The sequence below is a fragment of the Corticium candelabrum genome, chromosome 13, assembly GCF_963422355.1.
Source record: "Corticium candelabrum chromosome 13, ooCorCand1.1, whole genome shotgun sequence".
Classification (NCBI taxonomy): domain Eukaryota; kingdom Metazoa; phylum Porifera; class Homoscleromorpha; order Homosclerophorida; family Plakinidae; genus Corticium; species Corticium candelabrum.
The window spans coordinates 2,284,546-2,301,822 of NC_085097.1; the positions used below are offsets into that span (position 1 = coordinate 2,284,546).

Here is a 17,277-nt window from a genome sequence, read left to right on the forward strand (position 1 = left end):
ATTTCCCGGACGGTTGTGCACCGCAAGGATACAGTCCCAGAGCCGTTTAGACGGCTCTGCAGTGTACTATCGGCGACGCGTTGCATGCGGGAAATTTGAACTGCAACCGTTTTGTACTGCGCATGTCTCTTGCCACGTGACCAAAATAATACACGAAATGAATTGTTGCGCTGAGAGTCCACTTTCTCTTTGTTTTAGTGCCTCAAACGGAAGCGGATCTAGTGGGAGGTAGCGTATCCAGGATACGCGGCACGAAAACAACCCCAAACGTCCTTGAACAGCTTCAGACCAGCGCCAAACGTAGCAAAAGTATTGTTCAGGTACGTTTAGACACGTTCGCAGATTCGAAAAGTGTGTACTGGTTGGTTAGTGTACGTTTCTGTTGCGCAGACATTAATCGTCAAAACCGTCATAGAAATCGGCTGCCGATTGCTTTCGAAAACGTCTCCACTGGTGATAAATATGTAAGTATAGGCGTCGATACGGTTTCAAATCTATTGCCGTAGCATTATAGTTCGTACACGGCTAGCCCAATCGAAAGCGAGTAGACCAAACTCCGGAAACGATCAAGGGTATAATCTTAGATTAATATTATTAACTTTAGCATTGTAGTGTATTCCCTAGATAATATGATAGCCGCTCGATATTTGTCTACTGACCAGTAAAGTTGTCTTTGGCCTCTCTTCCGTACGCTTGAGTGTCCATGCAGTCGGTCGTCTCCCTCCAGGAGCTAGGAAAAAGTCCAGCCGGTCGTCTTTTCTAGGAAGAGAAAGACTTAAATCTAAGTCTTTCTCTTCCTGCATATGGGTGGAGAGGCGACAGGCTGGACACTTGGATGTATGATGATCTAAATTTTCAAAATACTCACGCACAATGTTGTAAGCATGAAGTTGCCTTGAAGACGTTCAGGACCAATGTCTGTGTTTGCAGGTTGAGACACGTAAAGTTGATGATGCTGTGCGATGAAGGCTTTTGTAAGTTTTGGCAGCTATTGACCAGTCAACGTCTCTCATATCTCCAACGGAATTCTTAAGTTGAAGTGTGTGCTGGCATAGCAACATCCAGTCGTCCACAGTAGTTAATAGACTCTTGTCACTCTTGTCAGCTTCTTGTTCCTAAAGTGACAAGTAAGATGACCACAATTGATATGCTATAATTGTTGGAGACTCATTTTGGAACTCACCTCCTCTAGTCACCTTGCAATGTGCATCTATACATGTACGTGGATTTACGTGCATTGTGCTGCCCACTCAATCTTGAACCAGTGGTCTCAAGGATATCCACATACAATGCGATATCCTTATCATTCTTCTATACAATAAAGCAAAAGTTGAGTAACAAATTGATTCAATGATGACAAATGGAGTTAATTAATTACATAACTCGGAGTTTGATGATGCCTGCTGATTCACGTCCGGCAACAGCTGTAGATCCAGTACAGTACGTTCTTCTCGTTTAACTGCTGACTTTCCTGCTTTTAGATTTCATTACTTTTTGTTGCAGTCACTTTTGTATAGTAGCCTTGTTATAGTTGAATACATATTACTTTGCGTTGTTGTTATGGTTATGGTCAGTTCATTAGGGCATGTCACCCTAGCAGGAGGAGATCTAGTTGCATACTTTGCTACATTTCAATAACCTTTTCTCGATAAACTTGCTTACGCGATTGTAAAAGAAGAAATCAGCGATGGCCAGGTGCTTTGACGCTGCAGAGCTGGAAGTGCAATCTGGGTTGTCGAAGCAGTTAAGACAAGCCAGCTTAGCCCACTGCGCATCGGCAGTACTGTAGGTGGAGAAAACTGTGGGAAGTCACAGATTGCGTCATGGATATAAGCCCAGCTCTCTGTTTAAAACCATGATGGCTGGTACAGTACCACGAGGGCCACTGGCATAGGGCAGCACGCTCGATTGCAAAGTAATCGAGTGCAACAGAGCTATGCTTTACAGTTAGCAATGTTATTCAGTTCATCCAGTGAGAGACGAGCATCTTGTGGATGCTAGTTGATAGAGATTTTGCCACTCTGCAGTGCACACCAATTCATCTCTGTGTTCAGTTCATTTAGCTGTGGTATAGTGAGCATGTTTTTTGGGTGTAACTGAGGATTGCTTGGCATGGATGCTGATGATTTTGTCAACAAAGCTTGTGATCTCTTCGTCCGATGAAAGCGCAATAATCATCTTCTCATGGCAACAATTAACTGCTCTACATTAGGTGTTTTGTGATTTATTCTTTCCGTTGCTTCAAGTTGATTGACAAGAAGCCATTGATTGGAGAAAACAGGAATATAATGCAGCATAGCTGTTTGCCTCTTCTAGAACTTCCTACAGTTGTTTGAACGGCCGGTGCATCATGAACTTCTGTTTGCTGTATTGCTCATAGTTTGGATGTACGGGCCACTTGGTTCAGGGGATAAGAGAAGTTGTCAGATGACCACGACTTCCTTTCTTTTTGGTAAAAGGTCATTGCCGACTCTTCTCGAAATTTTGTATTTTTGAACAGACGTCAAAAGAAAGAAATTCTCAAAATTTGGAATTGTGGATTGGGCACAATAGTGATCCACTTGTGAGTCTATGGTTGTTTTTGTCCAGCTTGTTCTCTACTTCACGAGATCTAGCCAAGCTCAGAGTAGTAAAATCACGGTATGATCTAGACAGTGTCTCTGTCCAACAGTATATCTATTAGAAGTTTTTGCAACACTTTCACGGGCGTGGCATCATCTTCAAGGCTCTTCATTATGTTACTATACACTTCCTCAATGCCTTTGAGCGGTGTTCACATTCAGTTGCATCCTTTGCTACAAACTCAAGTACTACTCTTTGTTTCCATACCACATATTGCATGTCCACATTGGCTCTCCAAGCAGACAGCTGCACGGGATAGATTTTAGCTGCTGAACAGACTGTCATTACGTGCAGTCAGTACCTGCAGCTCTCCAGTCTCTGTAACAACACCAGTCGCTGGCTGCAGTTGTTTGAGGTAGCCAAATCAACACTCCTGCTTGCCATTCTTCTTCTTGAGACAGTAAGCTGGTGAGCATCACGTATGTCTTTGTCAAGGTGGTTATTAGGTCCAATTTAAGGTCTGCCACTTCTAAATAAACTTTTTATCAACATCCATCGGTTGCAATGCTTATGTTTACGGTGCTGATTATTTTTGTCAATAAAGGCTTGTGATCTCTTCGCGACCGCTGAAATATCAGTAGAATCGTCTTTACATGCCAGCAAATGCTCTACATCAGGTGCATTCTTAAACCATGCAACGTGCATGCGCATGTGCATGGATTTGCACGGTACTGTCACTCAATCGTGAACCAGTGCCACTGTGGTCTTAAGGATAAAGCTTCTTAAACACCAGAAACTGTTTCGTATATATACGGAATATCTTCTCAAAGAGAGCTGAAAGACGTGGGCACAGTTTGCTTAGAATTTTATTACAGACGCTCTAATATTGACTTCTTGATAGTTTTCTACTCGATCGTCTGCTGGCTCCAGTTAGCAAAAATGTGTCAATGACATGGGGTTCTCGTGTCATTCACAGTTTGCTCTTGTTGCTCATTAAATAGTGTTTCTTCAACTGCCAAGTGTCCGGTCAAATTTCCTTCAGCAGGTAGTTGTCCTGGCGGCATGCATACATTGTCTGCCTTAATGTTCTGATAGTACTTGTGGTATTTCAGCCATAGGAGAGCATACAGCACAACCTATCTCCTTATTCTGAAGTCACACCGTGTATGAGTTATCGTGAGAAAGGAAGCTAGGCTATGACAAGGACATCTACATGTGTATCATGTGGACTTCTAGGAAAACTGATGGCTGGAGTAGTAATGTCTTGTCGCAAGTTCATTATGTTACTCTTGTAGCCGTAATTTTTATAGCGAAGTCGTTTTTTGATATATGAGCGGCATTATTGCTGGGATCAGTCAACTCTGTTCCCTGGAGGTTGGGCACATGCAGGTATCTACTAAATGAGTGGTCTTTAGCTGTGTAGTGAATCAAATCTAACCAGACAACTTAAATTTTGTTGATCGGTCTGTTGATTGGAGCATGCACTGGCTTTGCAGACTGAGCTATAAAGACTATCTAGGTGGCTATCAGGTCAATTAAGTCTAATTTGAGGTCAGCCTCTTGAGTATATTTTGTTGCAAACACGCTGCGCAGGCTTTGCATTGAGGTGGAGCATCTTCAGCATTGCTTCCATCAGCCGCAATACTTGGGTTCAAGGTGTTGATTATTTTTAATAACAATTTGTGATCTTTTCACAGCCGCATTTTTCTCAAATTTCCAAAAAATGAAAGCAGGAAATTTTTTGTGTTTTGACAAACTCCAAAAGAATATAATTCTCAAAATGTGGAGTCATGCGTTGGGCATAATAGTGATCCACTTGGAAGTCTAGGGTTACAGCTCTGTCTTTGTCCAGCTTGTTGTGCGAAGAAAACTGTGGGGTCTTAGAGTGTCGCTTGTTGTGCGAAGAAAACTGTGGGGTCTTAGAGTGTCATTTATGGATATATGTAAGCCTGGTCCTCTTCTTAAAAACAGTATGGCTGGTACTGTACCGTGCAAGCAGCTGGCATAGTGCAACACGTGATTTTAAAATGCTCTTCTTTACAGCCAACCATGTCCTGCTGTTCATTTAGTGAGAAACGAGCATCTTGTGGATGCTGGGTGATAAAGATTCTGCCTCTATTCAATGTCGTTGCATCTTGATTGTAATTATTCAGAGCCAATTAGAAGATCTTGAGGAAGAGACTGACATCCGGTCATGTATTTGCCTCAATAAAGGATCAAGTGGAAGCCATGCAGACACACTTGTACGTACACTGTCCAAGCTGCTCTCCATCACGTTATTACACCTAGCGTTTCCCGTGTGAGTAATAACTGTCAATGGCTGAAGCTGTTTGGGATGGCCAAATTCAAACCTCCTGCTTCCCATTCTTATTCTTGAGACAGTAAGCTAGCTCGGCGAGCATCACATATGTTTTATTAATTTGACGGTGGATATTAGGTCAGTTAGGTCCAATTAAAGTGAGCTCTGCCATATCTGAGTATGCTTTGTTGCAAATATTAGGCTTGTAATTAATCTCTGAAGGTAAAGTATCTTCAGCATTGCTTCAACCATCTGCAATGCTTGGATTCATGGAGTTGATGATTTAATCAATAAGAGCTTGTGATCTCTTCGGCCGCTAAAGCAACAGTAGAATCATCTTAATATATGCCATCAATTAGTCTACTGTAGTACATTAGGTGCATTCTTAAATGAGTATTCCGAAATATGCTAGGCTGCTGACTCTTCCTTTGCTGCTAATGGCAATCCATACTAACTAACTTGGGTATCTAGGCGCTATCTCAGAGCAAACCTGCTAGATGTACGTAAGGAACGTCAAAAACTGACGTGGCTGTTTCAAGAATTTCGTCGCCCAAGTTGAGCATTTTTCCGCGCCATCAGATCACGTGAGCCTTACTGACGCAATCACGTTCCATGAAATGCTCTCTTTGCTGTTTCTGTCGCTTCAGACGCAGTGGAAACCGTTGCGCTACTTTCAGTCTTTCTAGAGACTGACCTTCTATTCCTGTGATTTATTTCCGTCAGGCAAAATTCCAGAGAATCCCTGTTTTGAAAGATTCTTGGCTTCGAAGGCAATCCACGCTGTCGTCGATCCTGCTCTAACAGTTTATGAGGCTCTCATCCCTATACGCAGCAATACTTTCACGAACGCATGCCCTCCCTATTTCGGTTGCGCACTACACTGCGCACTAAAAGCCGCGCAGTTCTCCAGAGTATACGATTAGGCCCTGCAACGTGCATGTTGATGACGCTGCCACTCACACTCGAACCAGTGGTTTCAAGGATGAAGGTTCTTTAACACCAGTGACTGGCCAGTATACGAAATCTTGTCAAGAGAGCTGAAAGGCTTGGGCACATTTCGCTCGAAATTTGATGACACACGTTCCAATATAGACTTGTTAATAGTTTCCTAATTAGTCATCTTCCTGGCTGCAGTTGGCACAAATAAATGTGCTAATAACACATGCCAATGACACGGTCTTCTCAATTGTCACCATCATCAGCACCACTACCACTACCGCCACCACCACTGCCACAGCCAGCGCCACCACCAGCCGCCACTACCACCGCCACCACCAGCCGCCACCATTAGCCGCCACGACCAGTCGCCACCACCAGCCACCACCACCAAAACCAATTATCACTATTTTCTGTAGTCACGTCTTGTAGTATAATTGTTGTTGAATACTACGTCGTGTTGTTGTTATGTTGACGAGGACATACATGTCAGCCTAGGAGATTATAATGTATTCTATATGTGCCACGCCCATTTGTACTCCTCTATTAAGTATGGTTACACAATGTTTTCTTTGCCTTTTGCCCCACCTTTGGTAATCTCCCTGCTACAGCATTACAATACAATTGCTCGATTTGCTGAAGTAGCACTCAGCTTTTGCAGCCTAGCATCTTCCTTCAACCTGTCATTGAGGCGACTGCTCTTGCTAGAGGTGGCTATTCGTTGAAATGGAAAGGAAGGAACAAATAGCAATTCGTTGAGGCGATCAACACGTGAACATGCCACAAACGTCAACCCAGAAGCAAATTTCCTTTTCCCACATCGATGAATACTTTATTGATTGTCATACCTTGGGCCTTATGAATGGTGATGGACCAGGCTAGCTTAAGAGGCAGCTGAAAGCGAGAACACTGTTGGCTGATTGAAAACCAGCTGCGACGAATTGGAGTGATGGGAACAGTGTCATCTGGGAAAGTAGGACATGTGTAGTTGTCAAATTTTACGGTTACTGCTACAGGCAATTGCAGTAGATTCTGGCCATCCTTATAACATATTGCAACTACTGTGCCAATGGCGCCATTTACCAAGCCAACTTCAACTCATAAATTGGCAGTAAACATGACGCTGGCTGCATGAGCAATGCAGACAATCGGCTCCAATCCACCTGCATTATCAGCCGAGGCCTTGCATGCATCTGCACCTGAATGGAGAGCCTTGATTGTAGCTACCGGGTAGTCACTCGCACGCAGCTTGCTGGTATTGTGTTCGGCAACGGCTTCGGTAGTGGTGTATAGATGCAGGGCACCAGTAAACGGTGCAATGTCTTCCACTTCAGCTGGCGTCTGTATCATGAGATGTCTCCCATCATTAATGGTTGACTCAGCATTTCTCAAGCGGAGAAGCAGGTTGCGGAAAGTTTGTTGATCGAATCTAGTCCAGCCTGCCTCATCACTTGATCTAGTACAATGGCACAATCGAACATACGATAGTTGGCACTTCCGAGATCAGACAGTTATGTTCGAGACTCTGTTATGTATAGTGGAAAATCCATGAGAGGAGGTAAATGACCCCAATCACCAATAAGTAAGCAGGAGCATCCACCGAATAATTCAGCTGCTCTGTAAGTAAAACAATGTTGATAATATAAATGAAATTTAATCTATTTATAATATATATATATCTTTGCTTACCTGTGGGGAAACAACTGACGCAAGCGTCTGTCTACTTGACCAAAAAGCTTTCTGCCTACCATGGACAGCTCATCAATGATGATGTATTCTACAGCTGCTAGTGATTCTTGGATGTTTCGAAGCCGGTTGCTCTCGAGCTCTTTAAATTCTCCTTTGATGGGAAGCCCTAACAGAGAGTGGAGGGTGTAGCCATCTACATTGAATGCAGCTACTTCTGTAGGGGCTGCGACACGAAGGCCGTTTCCCAGAAGACGTTTCAAGCTCTGAATAAGGTATTACTTTCCCGTTCCTGCTGTACCAGAGACAATCATTTTGAGCGGCTGCTTGCACGATGATCCATTTTCAAAATGCTCACCAACAAGGTTGTAAGCATGAAGCTGGTTACCTTGAAGATGCTCAGGATCAGCGACCGTGTTTGTATGTTGAAGCACGTAAAACTGGCGGTGTTGAGCGATAAAGTGTGGCATTTTGTCAAGATTTTCATAAGTTTTGGCAGCTAGCGACCAGTCAACATGTCTCTTATCAACTGAATTTAAAAATGGATGTGTGTGCTGGCATAGCAGAATCCAATTCTGCACTGTGCTTGATACAATCTGGTTACTCTCCGCTGCTACTTGTTCCTATAATGTGCCAAGATTACCACAGCTGATATGCTAATTGTTTTAGACTCATTATGAAACGTAAACTTACCTCTTCTAGATTTGTTGCGCAATCTGTTCTTTACATTGACTCAAGTCAATGGATGTCATCTGCAAGGGATGGTGGAGAAGCACCTGATTGAAGAAAGAGGGAATATGCTGCAGCATAGTTGTCTACTCCTTCTAGAATTGCTCCAGTTGTCGGAACGGCTGGTGGTACATCGTGAGCTTCTGCTTGCAATATTGCTCATGGTGTGAACCACTTGGGTCTAGGGAGAAGTAAGTACGACAGATCATCACAGCATCCTTTCTTCTTTGTATAAGAACATCGCCAACCCTTTCTGGAATTCTGTATTTCTGAATAAACTGAAAGAGAGTGAGATCTTCAAACTGTTCAGTGGTGGGACCAATAATATGGTGATGTATTTGGAAGTCGATGGTTACAGCTCTGTCGTTGTCTAGTTTGCTATCTACTTCCCGAGATCCATCCACGCTCAGAGTGACAAAATCGCGCGATGCTCTAATAGACATGGGCAGCTGCAAAGTAGTTGACATATTTCTTGTGCAGAATAGTCTCTCTGTCCAACACTATTAATCAGAAGTTTCTGCACTATATTTAGGGACGTGGCATCATATTTAAGGCCCTTCATGATGTGGTTGTAGACTTCCCTCAGAGCCTTAGATCGGGGTTCACTTTTGGTTGCATTTTTAGCTACATACTTAATAACTCTATATCTCGATACTACATACTGAATGTCGACATTGGCTCTCCAAGCAGACAGCTGCACGGGGTTGTAGCTGTTGAGGAAAGTGTCATTACGTGAAGTCTGTACATGCAGCTCTCCATTCTCGGTAACAATAGCTGTCGCTGGCTGCAGTTGTTTTGGGTAGCCAAATCGACATTCTTGCTGGCCATTCTTCTTCTTAAGACAGTAAACTTGTGAGCATCGTGTGTATTTGGCATGTAGCTATCGGATCTATTAAGTCTACTTTGAGGTCTGCCACTTCCGAGTATAGTTTGTTGCAAACATGTCGAGGCTTAGTCTTTGGAGGCGGGGCATCCTCAGCATTGCTCCCATCAGCTGCAACGCTTGGGTTTATGGTGCTGATGATTTTGTCAACAAAGCTGGTGATCTCTTCCGTTGCAGAAATAACACCAGAATCGTCTTCACAGGCCAGCAACTGCTCTACTTTGGGTGCGTCCTTAAATCATGCAACACCATGTACATGTGGACATCCGCGATGCTGCCACGCAAACCTGAACCAGTAGTCAGTGGTCCCAAGGATATCCTCATAGAATGCATCTATGAATTTGCTGATTCGGTTATAGAACAAGAAATCAGCAACGGCCGGGTTTTCTGACTCTGAAGAGCTGCGACTGGAAGAGCAATCTGAGTTTTCGGGCAGACGAGACGAGCCAGCTCAGGCCACTGTGCATCGGCAGCACTGTGGGTAAAGAAAATTGTGGGCAGTCCTAGAGTGTCAACCATGGAAATGAGCCTTGTCCTCTGCTTAAACCAGTATTGGCTGGTACCGTGCAGGCTGCTGGCATAGTGCAAAACGCCATTGCTAAAGACTTCTCCTTTACAGCCAACCATGGCCTTCATTTCTTCCAGCGAGAGACGAGCATCTTGTGGATGCTGCTTGATAAAAATTCTGCCACTTTGCAGTGCACGCCAGCTCATCTCTGTGTTCAGTGCAAAGTAGCGAAACCGTGGGTGTTTAGCAAACTGATCCTCTCCATACATTATCAGATGTTTAAAGTAGTTACCACTGGTTACTGCACGTTGAAGCGGGGTCACAAAATCGCCAGCACCAGTGGGAAGTAGTGTGGAGAAGGCACACGAAATGTAACCCTCGGTGGTGAACTCGTTGACAAGATATTCACCTCTGAAGGCCAGGGCAGTTTCTTTGCAAGTCGATGACAGACGCTCTAGTATAGAATTCTTAATACTTTCCTGCTCGGTGATCTTTCTGGCTGCAATTTCCACGAATGTGCAAAGTCATTGGGGTTCTCGTCTTTTGCAGGTTGCTCGAGATCTTTTTGGTCATCAAATATTGTCTGTTCAACTGTGCAAAGTCCAGTTAAGTCTCCGTCAGAAGGCAGTTGTCTTACAGCAGCATGGTCTACTTCGATGTTGTAGTAGTACTTCTTGTGCTGTTTCAGCCACAGAAGAGCACGCTACACTACAGATCTTCTTACTATGACGTCACGATGGCAGTTGTCACACTCTTTCTTTCTCACGACAAGGACATCTAGATCACGTGGAAGTCTAGGCAAACTGGTAGCTAAGGTAGTGATGTTCTGTGGCAAGTTGATGACGTTACCCCTGTAGCCGTACTGCCCATACCAAAGTCGGTAGACTGACATGAGAGGCATCACTGCTGAGATCAGTATTTCCTCTGCCTGTGAGAAACCCTTTGTTTCATCCAATTAAACACAGTGATAAAGTCATTTTAATAAAACGTGTAACTATCGTGTAGTAGCAATACTCACTGACTTGTAGTTCAAGTGAAACTGGTCCAGGACTCCTGTTGTTTGCAGCAGAGTAGAGTTTTGGAGAAAGCTTGTCTCGACTACATCTAATGCACTTGTGTTGCGAAGTAAGCTTCATATTGGGAAATTTTTCCAGGCAAGTAGAACATTTGCAATTCTGTATGGAACACACTTCGTGATGGAATTTTAACATCTTTTTGTAAACATGCCTTTGTTCTATGAGGGGGAGGCTTATCTCTTGGCAATCATCTCTGTTTTGGTGTAAACTGTCAAGTCTTTCAGCTCTCTCTTGAGAAGACTCGGTAGCCAGTGTCTGGTGTTGAGCAAGTTTCATGCGCTGTAGTCGCAGCTCTCGTTTCAGCTGACTCATTTGCCAATCTCTTCCTCCTGCCCTCCAGCCTGGCATCACTCGCTTCAGCCGACTCATTGACCAACCTCTTACTCTGCAGATCACGGACATGCTCCAACCTGCAGAGATACAGCAATAAGGTTTGATTGGTCAAGTTGGAGTTGATTTACTATACACAGCTGACCTAGAATCTCTGTCTTGAGCTGAGTCTTTATCTAGTCTCGCAGTTTGCTTCAAGGATGTCAAAAGTTTTGCTTGCGGCAAAATTGGGCATGCGAAGGTTGTTTGTCGCACAATGAGAAAATTGGCTCAGAAAGGGGACAGTGTTAGAAATGCATACAAAATCGGCTATGAGGAGGCGTAGTCAGATATAAATGAGAATGAGGAGGTTGAGTGGCTTAGTGGCAATATTCACGCGTTACACAAAGGAAAGGAGAAGCCTATGAAGACAACGTTGACTGTACAAGAACAGCCACTCGAGATGGAAATAGACAAGGGAGTGAGTGTCAGTATTGTGAGCAAAACAACATGGAAGTCAGTCTGGAAGAAAGATGAAGCACCATTGAAGATTACAAAGAAGACACTGAAGACATATAATGGTGAGCCAGTATCAGTATGTGGAAAGTTGGAAGTGTGGGTAGATACTCCGGATGGACGCCGATTGTCTCTCCCAATTGTGGTAGTGGTAGGCTCTGGCCCGAGTTTATTGGGAAGAGACTGGATTCGACAAGTACAAATTGATTGGGGAAGAGTTCATCTTTTGGAGGCAAACCCTCACCAAGGAAAAGTGGAAGGGTTATTGCTATTACACAGTGAAGTGTTCAGTGATAGGCTAGGCAGATTGCAAGGTGTAAAAGTGAAATTGCCAGAGACAGAAACGACGAGTCCCAAGTTTTACTGACCAAGAAAAGTACCGTATACTTTGAGAGAGAAGATAGAGGAAGAATTGTTCGACCTCACAAAAGCCGGAATTATTGAGCCAATTCACTATTCGGAGTGGGCGGCTCCCATAGTTCCAGTGTTGAAAAACAATGGAAAGGTCAGAATCTGTGGAGACTATCGGTTGGCAGAGAATGAAGTGTCGAAATGCGATACTTATGCCATTCCATGCATTGAAGACTTGTTTGCTCGAATATCAGGAGGACAGAAGTTTACAACTCTGGATCTGGATAGAGCATATCAACAGCTTGTACTTGATGATTAATCAAGTAAGTATGTAGTCATCAATACCCACCAATTATTTCAGTATAATAGACTACCGTTTGATGTTTCATCTGCTACCGGTATCTTTCAAAGGACGATGGAAACTCTTTTGCAAGCAATTCCAGGAGTAGTGGTCTACTTAGATGACATACTAATAACAGGAAGAAACGAACAACAGCATTTGTCTAACTTAGATAAAGTATTGACAAAATTGGAAGAGGCTGGTCTAAGGCTGAATAAAGACAAATGCCGGTCCATGCAAGCAGAATTAGTGTATTTGGGGCATGTCATTGACAGGACAGGTTTACATCCGGACACGGGACGAATCCAGGCAATTACGGAAGCACCCAGACCACAAAACGTTAGAGGATTAAAAGCGTATGTAGCATTGCTATCTTATTATGGTAAATTCTTACAAAATTTATTAACAGTTCTAGCTCCAATACATAGATTTTACGAAAAGGAGTAAAGTGGAACTGGTCATGTGAACAAGAACGAGCTTATCGCCAATCAAAACAGCTGTTAGTGTCAGCCAAAGTGTTAGCACATTTCGATCCACAGCAAGAGTCCGTCGTAACTTGTGATGCTTCCTCGTACGGTTTAGGTGCTGTATTGGCTCAGAGAGGGAAAGACGGCAAAGAACACCCAATAGCATTTGCATCGAGAACATTGACGAAAGCGGAGAGGAATTATGCAAAGGTGGAAAGAGAAGCATTGGCAGTAATTTTTGGTCTACAAAGGTTTTACCAATATCTATTTGGTAGAGAGTTTGTGCTATTGTCAGACCATAAACCACTGGTAGGATTGTTTGGGGAAAATACGCCTCTCCGCCAATGGCATCAGCGAGAATTCATCGATGGGCCATGATCCTATCAGGTTACAGTTGTAAGTTGCGATACAAACCACGCCGGGACATCGGTAATGCAGATGTCTGCAGTCGATTACCGTTAAAGCTACCGTCGACAACTGAGGAAGAACAACCAGAGACAATGTAATTTTTAGAGCAACTGGAATCGTCACCTGTATTGGCAAGAGATGCTAGAAGATGAACAGAACAAGACTCTATACTGTCTATGGTATAACATTTTGTTCATCATGGTTTGCCTAATAAACCACTAATCGAAGCGTTAACTCCTTACCGGCGAAGAGCAAGTGAATTATCTATAGAAGAGGGATGCGTACTATGGGGGTACAGGGTGATTGTACCACCACAAGAGCAACAACGTGTTTTGGAAGAGTTACATGCTGGTCATCCTGGTGTGGTGCGGATGAAAGGCTTATCCAGAACGATAGTCTGGTGGCCAGAACTGGATGGGGACATCGAACGCAATGTCCAAGGTTGTTCTAATTGTCAAGAAACAAGGAATGCACCAACAAAGGCTCCATGGCATCCCTAGTCTTGGCATTATCAGCCGTGGATGAGGGTGCACGTGGACTACGCTGGACCCTTGCTAGGGAAAATGTTACTTGTACTCATTGACGCACACTAGAAGTGGATGGAAGTAGAACCTGTAGAATCTGCGACGACGAAAACTACGGCAGAAAAGTTAAGAAAAATTTTCTCAACTTATGGAATTTCTAAAAAATCTGGTATCAGACAATGGATCAGTATTCACCAGTCAAGAGTTTACCGATTTTGTAAAAAACTAATGGACTAGACCACATTAAAACAGCACCGTATCATCCAGCAAGCAATGGGCTGGCGGAAAGAGCAGTACAGGTATTGAAGAAAGGACTGTCCCTAGCAAAACAAGGAACCTTGTGATATCGCTTAACACAGGTGTTGCTCAGCTACCGGATTGCACCGCATTCCACGATGGAATATCACCTGCGGAATTATTAATGGGTCGCAAATTACGGTCACGGTAAAATTTGCTAAACCCCAACTTGGAGAAAAAAAGGACACAAAAAGCAATGGCAACAGAAACCATTCTACAAGGGTAACCGGAATAGTATGATAGACCTTTACAACTGGGTGAGAGTCTACGTGCGCAATTACAACAGAGGTGGTCCTTGGGTAGCTGGTGTGGTTCAGTTCAAAACAAGCCCCCTATCATACACTATCAAACTGGATGGCGGGAGGGTAGTCAAACGACAGTTAGATCAAATTCGGAAAACCTTACAATCTTAAAGACATGAAGGAGGTGAAGCAGAAGACATACTGCCGGAACCAAAACATCCAAGGGATAAACCATGTTCAAAAGCAATGGTACTGGTCATGATCTAAATACCATAACAAATACGTAGATGTAATCTCAGACACATTTTCATTTATGCACGTGCTCTAACCGGAAAAGTTTTAATATCAATACACTTTTAAACTTTGGCAAGCCGTTGATTAGATAACGAGGCTAGTCACGGTGATACTTCATTCCTGTTATACGTGCAGCTGAAGTTTCGAGGTAACAGTGCAGATCCATGGATCAAGATCCGGCGCAAGGGACGCGGTGCCGCTATATCTTTTGGAACAACAAGGGCGGGGTCGGTAAGACTACACTGTGCTTTCATGCTTCGACTCAGTACGCCAAGGACAACGCAGATAAGAATATTCTCGTTGTCGACATGTGTCCACAGAAAAACATTTCTCTCAGCCTCCTAACGCATTCTGAATTTGATCCACTAGAAGAGTTTGAAGACGAGGATGAAGCAGACCGGCCCACTAAGGCGGAACTGCATTCTTTCTCTAAACAACCAAAGCGTAAAAAGCAAAGATCAAATACGCGCAAAACTCGGTCATCCTCCTCTCCTCCGCTAGAAGAGTTTGAAGACGAGGATGACGCAGACCAGCCCACTAGGGCGGAACTGTCTTCTTTCTCTAAACAACCAAAGCGTAAAAAGCAAAGATCAAGTACGCGCAAAACTCGGTCATTCTCCGATCCTCCATTATTCGATCCGACACGTATGAAAAGTCAAGCGGGACGTGAAGATGCTGCCGCAAATTGTCTTGCCAGGGAAGACCCTCCAAAACAATAGTCGGTTATCTGGAGCAGAAGCTGGTATTAAAGAACGTGGAATCTCCTCAAAAAGAAGATTACTTTGTCGTTCAAGTCGGCCTTTACAATCCACACGTCACGGACAACCTCTTTCTTCTATGTGGAGACTCGTCCCTAGAGCTCATAGCCAAAATGTTAGAGCACACGCGGCAAGGACCCTGGTTACCAATTTCTGATCCGTGGAGACAGGTGACTAGCTGTCTCGACCAGTTCATAACCAAGTTTACTCAGTCTAGGAAAGACCAAGATTGGGTTGTCTTTATCGACACAAATCCAGCTCTAACAGTCTACACAGAGATGGCTTTGGCGGCTGCTGATCGACTTATTGTTCCATGCAGTGCTGATGTCTACTCTAAACAAGCTCTATCTGTTTTGTTCTGGATGGTCTACGGAATTGAGAGTCCAAGGGGTTTCCTTCTTAATGCTGTCACTTATAAAGAGGAATCGCAAAAGCATACAACCAGGACACCAAAGATCCAGCTTATCGTCAACAATCGACATACCATCTATGGCACTAGAGCTGCTAAAGCCTTTCTTGGAGTGTCGTCTGAGATCACAGCTACAGCTTACTCTGCATATCAAAAGAAGAAAGAATGCTTTGTTGATTTAGATGGTCATATCTGCAGGGATAGTGAAGACTTCCGTATACGATATACGTGCCAAACGCGCGATTTTCACACGACGGGAGTTGTGGCTATGCGTCATGGACAGCCATTCTACAGCATCAAAGGAGCAACACGCAAGCCGGAAATCGATAGCAGTCTGGAATCAATACAAAAGTTGGTGCAGATGCTACCATAGCATACGACAATGACACTGAGTATACTAAACGGACGTACTTACCAAGTTGATATCTGTCCCGATTGTTCGCTACCAATTATCTCTCATTGATATGTAATACTACTGCTGACTTGCTTGCACTAGACGTACTTTGTTTTTGGTGTCTTTTTCAGCTTGAATGCAAACAGATATGATTACAGACTGTGCACGCAACGTGGTATTTCAACATAATTCTAAATCAACGATAAAATTTTGGTTTGATCAGCTTCGGGGCTTGTCGAAATAAGATGTCCTTTGATCCTATCCACCAAAGATTCGGATCAATTAGGAAAGCGGTCTAGTCTTTCTTTTCTCTTTATGGAAAAGGGCAAAATACTAGGATAGCATCTCACAAGCAAATTTTAAGCACATTTCTGACCGCTGTATTCCAGTTTTCAAACAAAGACAATCTATATTTATAGTATAGACAGTTGGTCTTGCTGCGAAGCGAATTGATGCTTTTACTTTGCGCAAAAACCTCAGGATTCACATTGGATTACAAACTCTTACTTCACGGTTTGATTATTGGAAAATTGACACTCTTGGCTAGGATTGACGATCTGGGGAATGACGAAAGCGGGAAGAGACTGGCCCGAGTGTAATGACGATGCCCAGAATATGCAGTTTAATTTGTGGTAAGCAAATAAAATGATCATAAGTAGCTCGCGTAGCCGATAGGCACGTGATATATCCTGCGTTCCTTTCTCAAGTCTAGACTCAGCTGTTAATTAAGTTTGTTAAGGGTTGGATCCAGGAATTTTTGAAAGAGGCAGTTCACCGTTAGTAGTTATTTGTAGCATTACAAATTTTCTCTTTTCTAATGAAAGTATATAAATTATTGAATCACGCCCATTGGAAAAGAGGGGATTGCAACCCCCTGAACCCTCCATCTGGATCCGGCCCTGCTGTTTGAGGAATTTCCTTTTGACTTGAAACATGCCTATTTATGCGATTGGCTAACATTGCCGGCCGTCCCTATTACCTCGTCATAGGATGGATCATACATTTATTACTGCAAGACCAGCTTATTCTAAGTCAAATTTTCCCGCAAAATATCAATGCATGGAAATTGAAGTAATTGCTAACAAAAATTACTGTAAACTATCGGTACTAGACTAGCAGCAGTTATTTTACTATTTCATCTCACATAATTCTCTTAATATGTAAAGTACAGTCACTTTCGAAGACCCGCAGAAAACAAAAATTTGGTCTGGCTTGAATTTTCGCTGGTAAGTAGGGCATGGTCAATGCAGCGGCGTAGCCAGTATCAAAGATTTGGCAACACACTGGAA

General features: G+C 43.4%; 1 protein-coding gene and 1 pseudogene across 1 annotated transcript; one reads left to right on the forward strand and one right to left on the reverse strand.

The window, feature by feature from the left end:
- Positions 1-6,326: 6,326 nt before the first annotated feature.
- Positions 6,327-7,548, reverse strand: LOC134188444 (ATP-dependent DNA helicase PIF1-like; annotated as a pseudogene).
- A 7,112-nt stretch (positions 7,549-14,660) lies between these two features.
- On the forward strand, positions 14,661-16,068 carry LOC134189195 (uncharacterized). Its single transcript, XM_062657436.1, has one exon. It carries the CDS (start codon positions 15,299-15,301, stop codon positions 15,965-15,967), a length of 669 nt encoding a protein of 222 aa, XP_062513420.1. The 5' UTR covers positions 14,661-15,298; the 3' UTR covers positions 15,968-16,068.
- Positions 16,069-17,277: the final 1,209 nt, after the last annotated feature.

What these genes read in the sequence shown, in the direction of transcription:
- LOC134189195 (XM_062657436.1), top strand. Translation starts at nt 15,299, where the DNA reads ATGTTAGAGCACACGCGGCAAGGACCCTGGTTACCAATTTCTGATCCG.